Genomic DNA, 14,469 nt, shown 5'->3' on the forward strand with positions numbered 1-14,469 from the left:
TGGTCATCTGAGTTAAGTTCACCCATTCCAGTCCATTTTAGTTCGCTGATTCTTAAAATGTCAATGTTCACTTTTGTCATCTCCTGTTTAACCACTTCCAATTTGCCTTGATTCATGGACCTAGCATTTCGTCTACATCAATTTAATACTTTGCCAAATATTTGACCCTATATTAAATTAATGTAGAATACATCAATTTTACAAAGACAAAAATTTACAATGATATTTTCTATGTACCCATTTAGAGCTCTTGAATAAATATGGTGGAGTTACTTCCTAAAAATAAACATGTATAAAATCTTGAGTCAATTTCCAAAAATTCAGCCACTCCAAATATTTTCCCCACAGAATGAAGCTTGTGCACTAAAATTCAAAATCAAACTTTATACAAAAATCCATCAAATTCCTTTATGTCTCTAAGACCTTCCAAAGATAGTCAGGCAGATAAATGTTACGGAAAATATAGTATTGCTAAGAAGCATAGTAAGTTCCCATCGTGGCTCAGTGGTAAAGAATCCACTTGCAGTTTAGGAGATGCGGGTCTGATGCCTGGGTCAGGAAGATCCCCTGCAGAAAGAAATGGCAAACCACTCTAACATTCTTGTCTGGAGAAACCCAAGGACAGAGGGGCCTGGCAGGCTACAGTTCATGGAGTTGCAACACTCCAGCATGACTAAGCAACTAAACCACAACTACAGAATCAAGCATACTACAGTATCTTAAAACATCAAACAAACTAATATCGTATGTTTACAATAGTTAACAATAAAAGAAGTAATAAAAAACAACATGGTTTAATCAGTGTTTCTTCTTTTAAGTACAACATGCTGCATTTACTTGAAATATGGTAATGTTTACAAACATGTTAATAAGCCAATAGCCTAGAAAATGTAATGAGAACATTCTGCAAAAACAGGTCACCATCATCTCTGAGGTCTTATGGTCTTTGCTGCTTTCCAGAAGGCCTCTTTGACATCTTTGTTTCTCAGGCTATAGATGAGAGGGTTGAGCAGTGGATTGACCACAGTGTAGAACAGGGCAGCCACTTTGTCTCTCTTCAGGGAGTAGGTGGAGCTCGGCCTTGAGTACATGAAAAGCAAGGATCCATAGAAGAGCATGACCGAGACCAGGTGTGAGGCACAGGTGGAGAAAGCTTTGTGCCTTCCTGAAGCCGTGCGGATCCGCAGAATAGCGAGAAGGATGTGGAAATAGGAAATGATGATGACAAGAATGCTCGAGAGGACCGTGAAACCCACAAGACCCAGGAGGACCTGCTCATAGACCTTGGTGTCTGTACATGACATCTTCACCAGTGGTGGTGCATCACAGAAAAAGTGGTCAATGATATTTTTGCCACAGAAACTCAGGCGAAAAGTGTTGGCAGTATGGGCTATGGCATTCGAGAAGCCTCCTATATAGGAGCCAGCAACAAGTCTGGAACAGACAGAATGAGACATAGAACTTGAATAAAGTAGCGGGTTACAGATTGCCATGTGGCGGTCATATGCCATGGCTGCTAGGAGATAGCACTCAGTGTAGGCTACAACACAAGAAAAGAATAGCTGGGCTCCACATTCAGCCAAGGAAAAGCGCTTGTCTTCTGAGATACAAGTAGCTAGGATTCTGGGAGTGTACACCGAGGTGTACCAGAAATCCAAGAAAGACAGATTGCCAATGAAAAAATACATAGGTGTGTGCAGGTGGGAATCAATATGAATTAAGATAACCAGGGTCATGTTCCCTGACAAGGTTACCAAATAGACAGTCAGAAATACTCCAAATAGTATTAGTTGCCATTGGGGGTCTGTTGAGAGACCCAGTAAGATGAATTCAGTCAGGATGGTGCGATTTCCAACATCCATGTCCACTAGGAGAAAGATTGATAAGATAATGAGAAAAAAATTGCTGATTTTTCTTTTGGAATAAAGAAGTAAAGGTATCAATAAACTCAACAACTGCTAGGAGGCATATTAATCCCTTACAATGTCGGTAAAATACCGCATCTTCAGTCTGTCACTTGGGAAGACCACTAGAATTGGGGAAAATAGCTGATTTTAGAATTAAGGCTTTCACTTGCTATTTGCTTGATGCAGGGTGAGTATCTGAGTCTCATCAAATGAATGAACAAAATGAGGACACTGACAGGTTGGCTGATTGAGTTAAGCAGATACAAAGGAAAATGTCAGCCAAACATCTGGTACATGATGAGTGGTCAAAATTTTGAGTATTCTGCATGTATTATTAAGAATCTATGTGTCTAGCATGATGCTGATAGTTCAACAAATATCAATACACTGTACTGCTCCTGTCACTATTAGCACACATATAAATACACACACACACACACACACACACACACACACATACACACATACATTTCACTTTGTTTGGACAGAGCCCTAAATCCTATACTTAACCCACTTAATACTTTCCACAGTTTTTAAAGATATTATTATAATCTTGATGTAGTTTAAGAGATGTTTCCAAGGACCTAGAACTGATCAACAGCAGAGATAGTAGTTGAACCTAGAATTTTCTGTACCAAAACCTCATGTTCTCAACTGTTAAGCCATTGACCTCTCTTATAAGTAAATATATTTTTCTCTTCCTCTTCCAGCTAAGGCAATCCTATAATTCTCTGACAACTTGAATTTCTTTGCCTTCAAAGTGAGAAAATTATTCTGCACTTTTCTCTAGTTCATGGGAGATTTATATACATAGTTGAAGCATATTTGGATTCAGTAATGTTGAATATTATGAAGAACCAACTTTTTGGTGTCAAAGCTCTATTGAAAAATTATGAATCATTCCAGGTTTATATCTTGAACTTCCAGAGCTCTCGGAGATTGAACTTGCATCTCTTATATCTCCTGCATTGACAGGCAGATTCTTAACCACTAGCTCCACCTGCAAAGCCCCCATTAGGCAGTGAGAGAAAGCTAAAACAGAGAGAACTATGATTTACTTTAATGTTAAAATACTCATCTTTGAGGCAAACCAGAGATAATTCTATACCTAGAATGCAAATCCAAATGTTCTACCTCAAGGTATATTGGTTCCATTTGTTACTTAGTGAAGTAGCTTAACCTTTTAATGACTTGTTTTCCTAACCTTTCCAATGTAGCTGAGGGTTCAGAGAGGATGTGACTTGACTGATGACATGATGGTAAAAGCAACTTTGGAGTCCTGAAGGCCATTCCATTTCTTTTCAGCATATAATGGATTTCTTCTCAATACCTAAAGCACAGATGCTTTAGTCATATATCCTAGGTTCTGTAAACTTGTTTTAACTTAAATTTTTATAATCCTCCCTCTTACCACTTCTCTTCATCTATTAGAACTTCAACCAAAGTGTATTAGTTACATGACTGATTCTCATGCATCCTGGGAGCTTCACAGTTATAGTGCCATTGTTATTCAGTTGTACAATACAACTTTCTAAATATACTCAAACTTAATAGAATTATCTTGGGTGGAGTTTTTGGTTATTATATTCAGTTCAGTTGCTCAGTCGTGTCCAACTCTTTGTGACCCCATGGACTGCAGCATGTCAGGCCTCCCTGTCCATCACCAACTCCCAGAGTTTACTGAAACTCATATCCATAGAGTCGGTGATGCCATCCAACCATCTCATCTTCTGTCATCCCCTTCTCCTCCTGCCTTCAATCTTTTCCAGCATCACAGTCTTTTCAAATGAGTCAGTCCTTCCACATCAGGTGGTCAAAGTACTGGAGTTTCAGCTTCAGCATCAGTCCTTCCAATGGATATTCAGGACTGATTTCCTCTAGGATAGACTACTTGGATTTCCTTGCAGTCCAAGGGACTGTCAAGAGTCTTCTCCAACACAGTTCAAAAGCATCAATTCTTTGGTGCTCAGCTTTCTTTACATTGATAATGTATAAAAGGGTGCATTATAGGTTCTTCCTTTTAGGTCCAGTGGCTAAGACTCCACTCTCCCAATGCAAGAGGCCCAGGTTCAATCCCTGTTCAGGAAACTAGATCCCATGTGCTGCCACTAAGAGTTGGCATGCTGCAACTAATAGATCCTGCATGCTACAATGAACATCAAAGATGTCTCACAATGAAACTAAGACTTGATGCAGCCAAAAAAATTAATAAGCATAAATGTTAAAAGAAGAAAAAGAAACACAATGCAAAAAATAAATGAATAAGAAGCCTATAGACACCATCTCAATAGTTAATATAAATTTCTCTACTACATTATCACTTAAAGAATAAAAAATATCTGAGACTTATTAAGCCTCATTTTAAAAAAGTTTATATCAGAGTACAGTTCATTTACAATGTTGTGTTAGTTTCAGATATACAGTAAATAAAATTCATTACATATATCTCCACTTTTTCTTAGATTCCTTTCCCATAGGCCATTGTAGAGTATAGAATAGGGTTTCCTGTGCTATACAACATGTTCTCATTATTTATAGATTTTATAATGTTCATGCATGCTTGCTCAGTCCTGTCCAGTTCTTTGTGATCCTATGATCTATAGCCCACCAGACTCCTCTGTCCATGGAATTTTCCAGCAAGAATATTGGAGTGGTTTGCCATTTCCTCCTTCAGGGGATCTTCCCTACCCAGGGATCAAACCCAAGTCTGTTACATCTTCTGCATTGGCAGGAGGATTCTTTACCCCTAGCACCACCTGGGAAGTGCCTAGATCCATCCATGTGGTTGCAAATGCTATTATTTTATATTTTTATGATTGAATAATATTCTACATGTACCACCATAAACATAATATTCATTTTTAATAGAATATAATCTGAGGAACAAAACTAAAATTTCTGCACAGACCAATTACTACCCTTCTATGACTGCCCTCTAAAGAGGAATATAACTGGGAAAACAAACAAACAAACAAACAAACAAAAAAAAAAAACGTTCTGCTATGCCAAAAGTGTTCCCAGAAGAAGAAATATTTATATGACCCTGTAAAATGAATCCAGTTCTGGCCCCTTGTCAAGGGTAATGTGAGAGAGGAGAGGATTTTCACAACCAAAAGAAATATATATATATATATGTGTGTGTGTGTGTGTGTGTGTGCATGATCCTTAACATGAGAGTCTGGTGAACTAAGAAACTAAGAATGGTTAACTTAAGAAAGGGGTGGAGAGAGGAATCAGGAATGAGTCATAAGAGTTATCCATTCACTAAGCTTACTGGAAGCCATATTGGGAATTGGAGTCTTGAAACCAACACAAATGGGAACACTGCCATCATGAGGAAGTAACATGGTCAGAAGTATATTTTCAAGGTTCATTTTGACTGCAAATCAGAGAATGGACTGAAAGAGAGGAAAAGTTCCCTCTAACAGAAATTTCTCTGAAATCCTTTGTTCTTTATTACCTGCTAAGGCTACCCTCTGGAGAAGGCAATGGCACCCCACTCCAGTACTCTTGCCTGGAGAATCCAATGGATGGAGGAACCTGTAGGCTGCAGTCCATGGGTCGCGAAGAGTCGGGCACGACTGAGCAACTTCACTTTCACTTTTCACTTTCATATATTGGAGAAGGCAATGGCAACCCACTCCAGTGTTCTTGCCTGGAGAATCCCAGGGACAGGGGAGCCTGGTGGGCTGCAGTCTATGGAGTCACACATAGTTGGACACGACTGAAGTGACTTAGCAGTAGCAGCAACAAGGCTACCTCTGATAAAGGTAGGAAAGAGGCACTCAGAAGTCTTAGGAAAATTCCTATGGCTTGCAAAAACTGGGAACTTGCGGTAACAAACAAACTCAGCAACTCTCAGTTTCAATTCCTCTTCTAACCAGGAATGTGTATTAATATAGCAATTTAACCTTCAAAGACTAGGAAAGTCTTAAAGACAAGATCTTTTCAAGTTATTAGTTAACAGTGGAAGCATCTTTTCTGTATTTTTACACAAGAAGCTCCAAAATCTTGAAAAGAGTGAATAAATAAATTTGGTGGAACTTTTAGAACATTCTATTAAAAGACCAAATCATGTAGTCATCATTATGAGATCACAGATTAATCATATTATCCGTTGTGCATGTGTGCAGTGTGCTAAGTCACTTCAGTCTGACTCTTTGCAATGCTATGGACTGTAGCCCACGAAATGAACTCTCTAATGGGCTTCCCTGGTGGTTCAGATGGTAAAGAACTCACCGTCAATGCAGGAGACCCAGGGTCAGTCTCTAAATTAGAGAGGTAAATTAACCACAAACCAATGATCTATGTGACTAATATTTTAATGACTTTTTAAAATTGATTTCATGAAATCAAGAGTAGATTCTCTTATTCTACCCTTTGATCTGGGATGACCTTGTGGTTTGCACTGACAAATAGTTTGCCACATTGGCAGCACCATGTAGATGTTAAGCACTGATCTCAAGAAACACTGGGCTTCCCTAGTGGCTCAGACAGTAAAGCATCCATCTGCTACGCAGGAGACCCAGGTTCGATCCCTGGGTCAGGAAGATCCCCTGGAGAAGGGAAGGCTACCCACTCCATCATTCTTGCCTGAAGAGTTCCATGGACAGAGGAGCCTGGCAAGCCACAGTCCATGGGGTCACAAAGAGTCAGGCATGACTGAGTGACACACATACAAGAAACATTACCTGCTTCTGTTCTCACTTTTAAAATTCTGACACCACCATAAAAATAAGCCTCAGCTAGATTGCTGAAAGATGAGACATCTGATTACATTCTCTTTTGGACCTCCTTTCTCACAGCAAGTTAGACCCCAGTCATATGAGCGAGTCCATTCTTCCTCACCTAGCCCTCGCTAACATAACAGCTGAGCAGAGACCATCAGCAAGCCTAGCTGGGAACGGACAGGGCTGGCATAGTCAGCCTTGCATAGCTGCACAGTTGGAATGGCACCTGAGTTCAAATCCTGATTGGGTCCCTTGATGGGTCTGTAATCGTGAGCAAGTCTTTTAATAACCTCCAACCCACACTTTTTCATGTTTAAGAAATGAGAAAAATATCAATGATATGTACATAAAAGTGTCACCAGAAAATATCATAAAGTAACAGCTATTTTCATTCCGAGAAAAATGAGTAATGCTTGACCTATCTTTTAAATCTGACCTCAAGAAAAAACAATGTGGCTAAGTTCCCACAAGGAAACCATTTAAGCCAGAATAATGGTGTCCCCCATAATCTTTCTAAAACCCAGAAAAGTAATATATATACATATATTTGCCTACTCACATGCACTCAGTAAATGATTGGCAGGCTTTGAAATGCACATTTTAGTGCCTTGACTTGATAGGGGCAGAGCCTGATGCTAATCACCTATGTGTGTGTGTCTGTGTATATGTTTTGCATTTTTGTTTCTTTTTTATGGAGGTAGATCTGGTTTGCAGTAATGTGTTAGTTTCAGGTGTATAGCACATTGATTCAGTTCTCTTTCTACCTATATTTCAAGGTTATTACAAGATATAATTTCCTGTTCTGTACAGTGAATCCTTTTGCTTACCTATTAGGACTGTGGGATCAACAGATACAAACATGTGTGCTTTTAAGAATGCCAGTGTCCTCCCTGGAGCACAATTTCACCCCAGTAAAAATTAGTTGATCCTTTTCCAGCATTTAGTTCCTAAGATTCCATTTATTAATATCCCTTATAGAATCTAAAGTTATAAAATAAAATAAATTAAAAAAAAATTAAAAAAAAGAATCTATCATAAAGATCAGAGTAGAAAGGTTGTCTACAATATCATGTATAAGAACAGATTAGAGTTAGTCCTCAGTCATGTCCGACTCTTTTGTGACCCCATGGACAGTAGCCCACCAGGTTCCTCTGTTCATGGAATTCTCTAGGCAAGAACACTGGAATGGGTTGCCATTCCCTTCTCCAGAAGAACAGATTAGCAATCCTTAAATATGCATGTAGTTTGGATACATGGGCCATTCTCATCATCTTGATTGAAGAGAGAGACGCGATGCACCACAGAAAAACAGCACTCCTCTTTTCGCTTTAAAATTTTCACATTCTTATTTCCCTAAAAATCAATCGTTGAGGTTGTTTATTCTAATTGCCACTTCCTGGTTCTTTACCTGACTTGGATTAAATTTGTAGACTTGTGGATCTCTTTGAGAACACATTAAAAGGAGTATTATCTTCTTCCCAGCATCCAAAATTTCCTGTGTTTAAATAAACAACAACTGGGAGCTGACTGTGGCTCAGACCATGAAGCCCTTATTGCCAAATTCAGACTTAAACTGAAGAAAGTAGGGAAAACCACTAGACCATTCAGGTATGACCTAAATCAAGTCTCTTACACTTATACAGTGGAAGTGAGAAATAGATTCAGGGGATTAGATCTGATTGACAGAGTACCTGAAGAACTATGGACAAAGGTTTGTGACATTGTACAGGAGGCAGTGATGAAGACCATCCCCAAGAAAAGGAAACACAAAAAGATAAAATGGTTGTCTGAGGAGGTCTTACAAATATATGTGAAAAGAAGAGAAGCAAAAGGCAATGGGGAAAAGAGAAAAAAAAAAAAATTCCCATTTGAGTGCAAAGTTCCAAAGAATAGCAAAGAGAGATAAGAAAGCCTTCCTCAGTAATCAATTCAAAGAAATAGAGGAAAACAATAGAATGGGAAAGACTAGAGATCTCATCAAGAAAATTAGAGATACAAAGGGAATATTTCATGCAAAGATGGCCACATAAAGGACAGAAATGGCCTGGACCTAACAGAATCAGAAGATATTAAGAAGAGCTGGCAAGAATACACAGAACTGTACAAAAAAGATCTTCATGACCCAGATAATCATGATGGTGTGGTCACTCACCTAGAGCCAGACATCCTGGAATGTGAAGTCAAGTGGGCCTTAGGAAACATCAGTACGAACAAAGCTATTGGAGGTGATGGAATTCCAGTTGAGCTATTTCAAATCCTAAAAGATAATGTGTGAAAGTGCTGCACTCAATATGCCAGCAAATTTGGAAAACTCAGCAGTGGTCACAGGATTGGAAAAGGTCAGTTTTCATTCCAATCCCTAAGAAAGGCAATGTCAAAGAAAGTTCATACTATCGCACAACTGCACTCATCTCACAATGCTATCAAAGTAATGCTCACAATTCTCCAAACCAGACTTCAACAGTACATGGACTGTTAACTTCCAGATGTTCAAGCTGGATTTAGAAAAGGCAGAGGAACCAGAGATCAAAATGCCAACACCCACTGGATCATCAAAAAAGCAAGAGAGTTCCAGAAAAACATCTACTTCTGCTTTATTGACTATGCCAAAGCCTTTGACTGTGTGGATCACAAAAAACTGTGAAAAATTCTTAAAGAGATGGGAATACCAGACCAACTCACTTGCCTCCTAAGAAATCTGTATGCTGGTCAAGAAAGTAACAGTTAGAACTAAAAATGAAGAAAACAGACTGGTTCCAAACTAGGAAAGGAGTATGTCAAGGATGTATATTGTTACTCTGCTTATTCAACTAATATGCAGATTAAATCATGTGAAATGCTGGGATGGATGAAGTGTACGCTGGAATCAAGATCTCTAGGAAAAATATCAGTAGCCTCAGATATGCAGATGACATCACCCTTATGGCAGAAAGAGAAGAACTAAAGAGCCTCTTGATGAAAAGTGAAAGAGGAGAGTAAAAAGTTGGCTTAGAATTCAACCTTCAGAAAACTGAAATAATAGCATCTAATCCCATCCCTTCATGGCAAATAGATGGGGAAACAATGGAATCAATAAGAGATTTTTTTTTTTTTTTTTTTTTTTTGCGGTGGGGCATGGGGCTCCAAATTCACTGCAGATAGTGACTGCAGCCATGAAATTAAAAGACACTTTCTTCTTTGAAGAAAAACTATGACCAACTTGGATAGCAAACTAAAAAGCAGGGATATTACTTTGCCAACAAAGGTCCATAGAGTCAAAGCTATGGTTTTTCCAGTAGTCATGTATGGATGTGAGAGTTGGACTATAAAGAAAGCTGAGCACTGAAGAATTGATGCCTTTGTACTGTGGTGTTGGAGAAGACCCTTGAGAGTCCCATGGACAGCAAGGAGACCCAACCAGTCCCTCTTCAAGGAAATCAGTCTTGAATATTCATTGGAAGGACTGATGTTAAAGCTAAAACTCTAATACTTTGGCTACTTAATGTGAAAAACTGACTCATTGGAAAAGACCCTGGTGCTGGGAAAGATTGAATGCAGGAGGAGAAGGGGAAGACAGAGGATGAGATGGTTGGATGGCATCACTGATTTTATGGACACGACTTTGAGCAAGCTTTAGGAGTTGGTGATGGACGGGGAAGCCTAGTGTGCTGCAGTCCATGAGGTCTCAAAGAGTCAGACACAACTGAGAGACTGAATTGAACTGAAACAATCAAATGTTTTGAGAGATGACAAATCCCTAGATATCTATTTGTCAATTCAGTAGTTATGATTCTTAGGTTAAAAACTCAATTCCTAAAAGATTCCTAAGTTCTTTGCAGTGCTAATATTCTGTAATTATGAGATGAGTGATAACTACTTTGAACTTCACATGTTTTCAGCTGAATTCCTAGCCCTTACTCGCCCAAACAGATTGAACTGCTCATTTCTCTTATTATTAGTAAATTCTACTGAAGCCACACATTTGGAATCAACCTACTCTCCTTCTCTCCTGCCTCCTCTTCACAATTCCAAGGAATCTTCATGTCCCTGCCTTCAAAACATTCCCTGAATCTGAGCCCTTCTCACCACCTCCACTGGCAACATCTTGGTCCAACTACTCCCATTTTTGCCAAAAATATTTCAATATCCTTCAAACTGGTCTACACATTTGTTCCTCTATAGTTTATTTTCAATGTATCAGTCAGTATTGTTGTTTACAAAAATAAGGGAATTCATGTAACTCTTGTTCTTAAAAAAAAAAAAAAAAAAAAACTATGAATTTACTAATTTATTTAAAGTTAAAGTCAAAGTCTGTGCAGTGGTCTCAATGTCCTTCACAAGCAGGCCCTTCATTACCTACAGATCCTTACCTTCTACGACACCCTCCTCCTTTATTTCTGTTTCAACCTCATAGACTTTCTCAATGTTTCTTAAGAATAGCAGCCCCGGCCCAGCATCAGATACATTGGATCTATCTGCTCCCCAGTGTGAACACTATTCCCCAGATGTTTACAAGATTCACACTCTCTTATCTTCTATAAGTTTCTATCAAATGGCACTTTCTGGCATTTCTGCCCATCCTCATCAGTCTATTTTAAATTTTACATTCCCTTCCCATCAACAATCCCCATCCTTCTTATTCTGCTCAGATCCTGCCCTTTGTCCCCAGACATAAGAGTCTGCGGGAAAGACTGAAAGCAAAAGGAGAAGGGGATGGCAGAGGTTGAAATGGCTAGATAGCATCATTGGCTCAATGGACATGGATTTGAGCAAACTCCAGGAGACAGGAGAGGACCTGGGAGTCTGGAGTGCTGCAGTCCATGGGGTCACTTACAGAGTCAGTCAGTGACTGGACAACTGCAATCCTCTCCTTTTGCTTAAGTTTATTGTCCCTCTTTCTTCACCAGAATGTAACAACACAGGTCAGAAAGACTTTTCTGTTTTGTTTACTGCTGTATTCCAAAGTATAGAACAGTTCTTAGCATGTAATTGGCACTTGATTAATATTTCTGAAATTAATTAATGAGTAAGTACCTTTATAATTTAAATGTGTCTCCTTTCTAACCTTGCTCAAACTCCCCAGGACACATCTTCCCTCAAGTGGTCAGTGTATTACATCACATGAAAAGGAAGAGTAAATAAAGAGAAGATTCATAACCACCAAGATGGACTAAAATAATTTCTGAATTTGAGATAATTTGCAATTAAAAAAATGAATAAAATAAGCAACAAAGAAAATGTCATAGCCAGTCCTGTTGAGCCTCCCATATAAAAGGACTTCATATGTTGTGTGATCCCTGAAGCACCTCTGTCCCTTTCCCCCTTCACTGGAGCACTTAAAATTCGAGGGAAGAATGCATCCTTCTAGCACCAGAAAATGAGGACCAAGAAGGAAAATATCACACACTAGCTGTTTGAGCAGCACAGCATTCTCAGAACCACTAGAGTCAAAAAGCATGTCTTTTTTTTGCCTCTTATTTTCTCTACTGTGTACATGAATATATGATGACCCAGCATAGCTACCAGACTGAATTAGAACTCTAAATGAGGGTTACATATAACACGAACGAAATTCAAGTTAGAAGACTCATGTGTGTGTGTGTGTGTGTGTGTGTGTGTGTGTGTTTGCATAAGAATGACCCTTTGAGAGCCAGGCCAGACTCTGTCGAGGTCACAGAAAGCCAGAGCACTTAGCTGCCCCTGACCCTGGTTGCTTACCCTTGATCAGGAAGGACACTCCTGGAAGTGAGACCCTCTTCCCTCTCCTCTGATGCTTTGGGGAGCTGTGTTAGATCTAATATAAGTGTTTCCTAAATGGTCCATTGGGACCTCTTCCGCAGAGCATCCCAGAAATATGTGCCTCCCTCTCCAAAGACACAATAGGAGCTCATTTGGAGCATGGGGATAGTGTATTAATTAGGATATGGTAAAATGAGGAGCTGCCGGGAGCAGGAGCTCCACCCATGACAAAGGTCATGAGGAAGGAGGCTCAGCATACGCAAAGGCGGGATCGAGCCTCAGGAGTCCCCCTGGAAATTCTCGAGCATCTACTCCCAAAACCAGAGTCTGCCTACTTTCTGCTTTGTGCTCTCACCTACACCTCTGAGTTTATGGGGGGCTGTTCCCCACTACCTCTCTGAAAAAAGAGTTAACTTACAGCTCCAGTTAATCAAGTTCCTGGATGTGATAGTGTTTCAACCTACAAACTCCTTTGGAAATCCTCTAGCCTGCCTGAATAGGTTTTTCCCGGCCACATGTGATTGCTCAGAGCCTCCCAACTGTGAGAGGCATGAGATGTTCTTAACTGTCTAAATACAGATTCCTTTGAGCAGTTAAAAGATTGATTAGAAATTGTATTGGTGAAGGGTTTTTCATTTGTCGGGCCAATGTTTGCTGCTAAGTCTCCATATCCCTTACCTGCTGTGTCTGGCAGTGTATTGATTAATATAATTGGTGTAAGTAGTAGCTTTAATGTTTGTAACCTGGGACCCTTGAGTTAATTCTTTTTCTTGTTATAGCACACCACACCTTTGCTCTGTAGGAATGCAACTTTATCTAATGCTTTTGGAGGGTGGTGCCTGACTAATCACCTTTAGAGAAAAATAAGTTTTCTGAAGAAAGGATCTTAAAATGTTAACAGGCCTCCGGGCCAGAAGATGATGCAAATCACCTAAACTTTTGCATATAATAAGTTTGCAGGAAGAAAGCCTGGCTTACTGCATGACTCTACCCCTTCCCCCATTATCCTCTATGCATAACTTAAGGTATAAAAACTACTTTGGGAAATAAAGTGCGAGCCTTGTTCACTGAAACTTGGTCTCCCCATGTCGTTCTTTCTCTCACCTTCTGGCTGAATTATTCCGCCTCTTTTCTCCACTGAATTTCCTCACTGAGCTATCCTCATTCTATTACTCTTTATATCTTTGATGAATATTTAAATAAATAGGTCGGCGATGCCATCTCTCCTTTGAATACCATGGATCAGCCGGGGCTGGACCCTGGTAAGGAGCATTTCATTAAAAGTCCCCTCTCAAAATGAATATGTCAAATGTAATCATACCTGTGTGTGACTGTGTGTGTGGGCTTCCCAGGTGGCGCTAGGGTAAAGAACCTGCCTGCAAATGCAGGAGACCTAGGAGGCGCAGTTTCAGTCCCTGGGTTGGGAAGATTACCTGGAGAGGGGCATGGCAACCCACAGTATTCTTGCCTGGAGCATCACATGGACAGAGGAGCCTGGCAAGCTATGGTCCATAGGGTTGCAGCGTTGGACAGGACTGAATTGACCAGGCACACACAGCATTTGCGTGATTAAAAAAAAAAAAAACTCTCCAAATTGTACTAATTGTATTTTCTAGATATTATCATGTGATTCATAGTGTTTTCCCCTCTCCTATGTTTCACTATCTGTCCAGGCTACACTTCCTTGTCTCATTCATCAGGAAACACTACCTATTCTTGGGGCCATGGTTTGAATCGCAACCCTCTAAAATTCATATATTGAAGATGTAACCTCCAGTAAATTCAAATGTGACTGAATTTGGAGATAGAGCCTTTATAAAGGAAATTCAGTTAAAATGAGATGGTTAGAATGAACCTTAATGCAATCTGACTGGTATCTTTATAAAAACAAACAAAAATGGAAACAGGAAAAGAGATACCAGGGATGCTTTTGCACGCATGCACACACACACACACACGCACACAGATCCAAGCCAGGACAAAGTAAGAAAGTGACCAAGTGCCAGCAAATGAAAAAGACGTCAGAACAAACCAACCATGCTGGCTCATTGATCTTGGCCTTTCAGCCTCCAGAGTTGTGAGAAATATATTTCAATTGTTTATGACAGTCAGTC

The 14,469-nt window shown here is 39.7% G+C and overlaps 1 protein-coding gene across 1 annotated transcript; it reads right to left on the reverse strand.

Moving 5' to 3' along the window:
* Positions 1-923: 923 nt before the first annotated feature.
* Positions 924-1,862, reverse strand: LOC133261098 (olfactory receptor 9G4). Its single transcript, XM_061439663.1, has one exon. It carries the CDS (start codon positions 1,860-1,862, stop codon positions 924-926), a length of 939 nt encoding a protein of 312 aa, XP_061295647.1.
* Between the last annotated feature and the right edge of the window lie 12,607 nt (positions 1,863-14,469).

Source organism: Bos javanicus, chromosome 15 (genome assembly GCF_032452875.1).
Source record: "Bos javanicus breed banteng chromosome 15, ARS-OSU_banteng_1.0, whole genome shotgun sequence".
In the NCBI taxonomy this organism is placed as follows: Eukaryota; Metazoa; Chordata; class Mammalia; order Artiodactyla; family Bovidae; genus Bos; species Bos javanicus.